The following is a 6,093-nucleotide window of genomic DNA, read 5'->3' as shown; positions in this document are numbered from 1 at the left end:
GAATGCAAGGCAGTGATTATTTAATATGAATTAAACATGAAAGATTATCAGTTAATCAAGTGATTATTTGAAATGTGTGTTAAATCTAGATGATTGATTAAAGTAAAGTTGTCATATCCTTACAATATCCATATCCACATGGATTTTAAAGTCACCAGCAATAATCACTTGATCTGATTTAAGCACCAGGCTGGTCAAAACCTCAGGGAACCGAGAATATGATTCAGAATATGGACCAGGAAGATGATAGAGTCCAGCAAAAAAGAAGTGACGGACCTGATCTCAAGGTTGTTTGTTGACCATTGCCCAGGCATATTCAAGCAGCTTCAGCACAAATATCATCCGCACAAACATCCTCGACGGTATTTCAGACTCAGAAAACTGTATAGGCTTCACAGTGGACTCTGTTACATGATTTTGGAGAAATGAAGGGCTATCTTAGTTCATGTCAGAACCAGGTGTTGGGACGAAACAAAAAAGGAAATCTTGGCTCGCTCTCTCCTCAGAGGTAACTTATCTTTCTGGCAGATGCAGGACCAATTTGTCAGGTTAGAATCTGACGCTTTAAACAATAATGAGAAATTACATCTTGGTTAAAAGACACACATTTAATTGTACAATAGAATTAGAGAAACACCAGCAGAGTTTCCAGTTCTGTTGAGGTTGAGAGTTGAGGTTGTTGTTATATCTCCATCCCAGTTTCACAAGTCGTTAATTATGTTACTTCCATGGTCTCCCTGAAACAAAAGCTTCAAACAAATGTATTACCCTCAAGGTCAGAGGTGGATCACTCTTCAGTCCAGTTCCTTGCACTGAGACATTTTAGCTTAAAACTTCAATTCAACCTTCACACATGCAACAGAAAACAATATACAATTTTATTAATGCAAAATGTGTATTTACAACATTGTCAATAACAGTTTATAATTCTGAATTAAAAATAATTCTGTATTTCTCAAGGTAAACTACGGGAGGTGGTCCCATTATAACGTAAAAAAACAAGGAATTAACAAGGAATAGTTGTTCTAAAGTGGAGGCAATACCTTTAGTAATATCCTGAGGCTGTGAAGGCACTACAAACAGAGGAGAGGCTTTTCTCTTTCGTGAGTTGTCATGTGTGTGTTCATATTTCCTCTCTGACTTAAAGATTTAAAAATATGTTTTTTTCAGGGCCAGTGGACAAGCAGAACAATTACCAGGCAAATCATTCTTTTCTAACTCGTGAATACTCATTTGTTTCATTAGAGCTCAACTCTGTTCAAAGGACTCATCACACTGAGAGCAGGTATACGGTCTTCATCCTGTGTGAGTTCTCATATGTGCCTTCAGATTCCCCCTCTGACTAAAAGATTTACCACACTGCGAGCAGACAAAAGGTTTTTCTCCAGTGTGAGTTCTCATGTGTCCGGTCAGGCTCTCTCTGTCATTAAATGATTTACTACACTGAGAGCAGAAAAAAGGTTTTTCTCTATTGTGAGTTCTAATGTGCATCTTCAAACTCTCTCTCCAAGTAAAACATTTATCACACTGCGAGCAGACGAAAGGTTTTTCTCCAGTATGAGTTCTCATGTGTGATCTCAAACGTTCTGCACATGCATAACAATTACCACACTGTGAGCAAATGAAAGGTTTTTCTCCAGTGTGAGTTCTCATGTGTGTCTTCAAACGTCCTCTCTCAGTAAAAGATTTACCACACTGAGAGCAGACGAAAGGTTTTTCTCCAGTGTGAATTCTCATGTGTATCTTTAAACTCCCATTCTGAGTAAAAGATGTACCACACTGAGAGCAGGTAAAAGGTTTTTCTCCAGTGTGAATTCTCATATGCATCTTCAAACTCGCTCTGTGAGTAAATGATTTACCACACTGAGAGCAGGTGAAAGATTTTTCTCCAGTGTGATTTCTCATGTGAACCGCCAGAATATTCTTCTTTACAAAACCTTTTCCACAAATTGAACAACTTAAAGGTCCTAGAGAGCAGACTTTTGTGTGTTTAGTCAGTCCAGATTTTGAAGAACATTTCTTCCCACATCTAGAGCAGATCAGTGATTTGTGATCTTCATCTTTCTTCTCACTGACATGAACTTTTGGATTCTCCACAGAGTTTGAACCTGACTGAGTGCTACTGGTTTCTCTCCAGTCTTCACTGTCATCAGTGTCAGACTCAGAAGACAGCCCCCTCTGGTGATCAGGATGGAGAGGTGTATGCAAGGAGCTGGCTGGTTCTGGTCCTCCACAGTTGTCTCCATCATCTTCTGCCTTCATATGTGGAGTCAAGTTGTTGGTGTCGTCGTCATATTCATTCTTCACATCAACAGGAGTGTGGAAGAACTGGGAGGCATTTTCTTCTTCATCTTGTATATTCTCCGCCTCTTCTTCTTTAATGAGTTCATGTTCTTGTTCCTCCTTAATCAGACTGAAGCTGCACTTCTGTTCCTCAACTTCTTCTTTGATCACCAGCAGCTGATGAACATCTGCAGCGACACAAACACACCTGAGTCACTGACCAATCAAATATTGATGAACTCTTGTTGGTGTTGTATCAGTAGCAAGGTATATATTTGAAATTCACAAGTCAGTGATTACATTTTACAGTTATTAAGCATCTCGTAATACTGTCATGTTATATCATTTATCACTGCTAGGAAAGTCTGATCCCGGTGTAACATCCGTGTTATCAGTCAGATTAAAAATAATCATTGGATTGTATTTTTACGTACACACAGACACTTTATTGATCCTCAAAGGAAAAACTATCCATTTATCTACATATGTTATAAGATCAGGTCTAATGGAAGAAAATTACGTTAACATAAGTAAAATATTGAGTTTAATTCTCAGCTAATTTAAAAGCTTAGAGGAAAAATGTACACATTTACACTCGTCTGAACTCCTTTATAACAGTGTGATCTATGTCAAATTTTTTTTTGAAAGAACGATTATAAACTGTTAATAAAGTCTCAATTGATGTTTTAATTGCATTTTGTTTCTGATCACGAAAAGGGAAATTATTGGGATTTATTTAGAAGAAATTGCATTTTTTCACAGGAAATCTTGTAAATCTTGTCAAAACTGTAAAGAGGGTTGAGAATCTTATCAGGTCCTTCCTCGTCCTCCTTTATCCACATCCACACCTCTCCTGTCATTCAAGTCAGAATGAAGGTTGTGTTAGGATATGACAACTTTACTGTAATCTATCATCTAGATTCAACACACATTTAAATAATCACTTAAATAACTGATAATCTTTCATATTTAATTCATACTAAAATAATTATTTAAATAACTGATAATCTTTCGTATTTAATTCATATTAAAATAATCATTTAAATAACTGATAATATTTCCTATTTAGTTCATGAATTCAATCTGAAAATCTCAGTAAACTGAGAACCTGTGTGAGAACTCGCACTGAAAGACATAACAAACCAGTGAGTTGCTGGGAACTGAACAGATTCTCTCAAGAAGAAATCTGCGGTAACTCTTCACAACGACCACGTGAGGCGGCCATCTTAGGAGAAGTGTTTAGAATCACTGACCAATCCTACATGCACTGATGACTAGAGGCGTTAACCTGATTATTCATACTATCAAGATCCACCATTTTGTGAGATCATTGCGTTCTGGCATTTGAAGACATCTGCCTCAAATGTTAAAAACTAACAATTGTAGTGACATTATATAAAGTTTTCGTATTCGTGAAAGAAATACATTTGAAACATATTCGTCTAGTTAAATTAGTCCAAATCTTTCAAGATTACATTTTTGTCGTTCTAAGTAATTTGTAGACGGTCCCTTATCTGGTGTCTCGGCTGCGGAGGCTTTTTGACGCTTTTTTTGCACATTTTTTCTTCTCAAATTAGGGTTTAGTTCGCAGCTAGTGTCACAGTGATCACAATACTTTGGTTTCATTTGAATGACTCGTATACAAACGTTTCAGCGCGTAAAGACGGAACGTTAATAGCAAAGCAACTTGACTTGTGTACAAGTCTGTACGAACCTGGTTTCTTGGTCACCATCTCCAGCAGGGTTCTGTCTCTTTCTAGCTCTCGTTCATAGCAGAGAAGTTTGGAGAGAAAACTTGGCAGCAGATGATCGTCGACTGCAGTTATCAGCCGCTGCTTGAAGGAATCTTTCAAGCTTGAAAGTCTGTCCATGTTCATCCAACGTGTGATCCACGAACAAAGAAACTTCTACTGGTCAGAGAAGAAAGTGGAGAAAAGGGCGGAGTCAGTACAGGATTCACAGTGGGATGTGCTCACTTCCGCATGCGGAAAGGAAATGACGTCACAAGACGTAATTAGGCCTTGACATTTATTAAGGTAAGGTAAGGTAAAACTTTATTAAACTAAATAAGCTGCAATTTTATTCTTTTATATATGAGTTTTTTTCAAAACATTTCTTCAACTATCTTAAAAACAAATGATTTAAGCGATTAATATATACTGGAAAAATTACACACAAGGAGGAGGAAAAAAGTAAATAAGTGTTATTTGTATATGTAAATGAATAATAAATACAAAATACATTTGTTAATGCATTAGAACCACATTACAGTATGACATTAGGAGATGGATCTCTCGTGAATTCATTGCTCTGTGACCCTGGTCTAGAAAAGCGCTATACAAATAAGAATTACTTACTTACTTACTGACCTTTTTTTGTGAACTTGAGATAAACTCAGTGGAGTTACCTGTTACCAACTTAACATGGAATATAATGTCTTTCTGTGCCTGGAACTCCTTGAAAGGTTTTCCATTTTCCATTAGTTTCAAACAGACAAACGCCTTTTAGAAATATAACCTATTGAAAAGTATGTGTGTTAGTTGCATCAATACTTTGTTTGTTTTTGTGTATTGTCTAATTAACTTCATATGATCCACTCTTCTGTTAAGCATCGACACTGTGCATCAAAGCCTCTCACCTTCCTGACCATGGAAAATTGTAGGATCCAATGTTGTAAAACATTAGAGCGAAGAAGTTGTTTATTTACAGAAGTTGTTTTATTTATTATTATGGTGTGTTAATATAAATAAATGTGATTGTGTTCTTGTACACACTGAATATGTCTGTTTTTATGTCTGCATACAGTAATTGTTCTTTAGTTGGAATATTCTGTTATTATTAAATCTACAACAATTTAATTTATTTAGAATAATCAGTGTAGTTATACTAAAAGGCCACTAGATGTTAGTATTGTGTTTAAAAAATGAACCTAAATTAAATTGAATTAACTACGAGCGTTGATTAAACTTAATATGTTGTACATCCTCAAATGCTACTTTAGAAATAACTGAATACTAATTTAGATAATTATTGGATCAAATCTTTTCAAACAAATGTATTGTTTGTATCGCACAGTTAGTCAAAGTTTATATTAAGATTCAATTATTCTCTGTCCAAACATGTATCTATGATCCGTTTAATAATAGCGATGTGAATAAAATACTAAAGAAGTAAACAAAGGTCGGATCTTCGTTGCGTGTTTACTTCATTACAGCACGTAAATATGTTTTAAATCATTGTTGGATTACTTTGACTCTCCACGGTAATAAGTTACATTACGTTATTACTGTCTTTAAATTGTAATGTTTTTACTACTTTTATGAAACTTTTTCATTACTTTCATTGTTTTATTGTTTCAATACAACAATATAATATATTATGTATAATATATAATATAATGGCTGCATTTATGAATCACGACACAATGTGACAGAGATACTGTAACTTTATAACATATAACACGTGAAATCAATAGAGCTACAGTCTATTAGTGTTTATTCCAACCTTCATTCTGACTTGAATGACAGGAGAGGTGTGGATGTGGATAAAGGAGGACGAGGAAGGACCTGATGAGATTCTCAACCCTCTTTACAGTTTTGACAAGTTTACAAGATTTTAATATAAATAATTGAATATAAAAAGAAAGATTGAATCTTGTTTTCCACCAGGGACTGATTACAGCTGGAGGAGGAGTGAAGCCATTATTAAGTCATAATGGACTCTTGTAACCTCTCGTTCGCCCACATTTCAGAGCAACTAAAGTAATAAGTGTAAAACCTGGTCATGATGAGGAACTTACTGCATCTTGGA

At 35.5% G+C, this 6,093-nt stretch overlaps 1 protein-coding gene across 1 annotated transcript; it reads right to left on the bottom strand.

The window, feature by feature from the left end:
* Window positions 1-1,135: 1,135 nt before the first annotated feature.
* On the bottom strand, window positions 1,136-4,213 carry LOC148081086 (uncharacterized). The gene is made up of 2 exons (XM_087788489.1): window positions 3,998-4,213; window positions 1,136-2,471 (listed from the first exon to the last, which is right to left on the bottom strand). Exons 1-2 carry the CDS (start codon window positions 4,158-4,160, stop codon window positions 1,297-1,299), a joined length of 1,338 nt encoding a protein of 445 aa, XP_087644615.1. The 5' UTR covers window positions 4,161-4,213; the 3' UTR covers window positions 1,136-1,296.
* Between the last annotated feature and the right edge of the window lie 1,880 nt (window positions 4,214-6,093).

The sequence above is a fragment of the Callionymus lyra genome, chromosome 4, assembly GCF_982586985.1.
Source record: "Callionymus lyra chromosome 4, fCalLyr1.hap1.1, whole genome shotgun sequence".
NCBI lineage: Eukaryota > Metazoa > Chordata > Actinopteri > Syngnathiformes > Callionymidae > Callionymus > Callionymus lyra.
The sequence above is the reverse complement of the archived record's forward strand: the minus strand, read 5'-3'. Positions and strand labels throughout refer to the sequence as shown.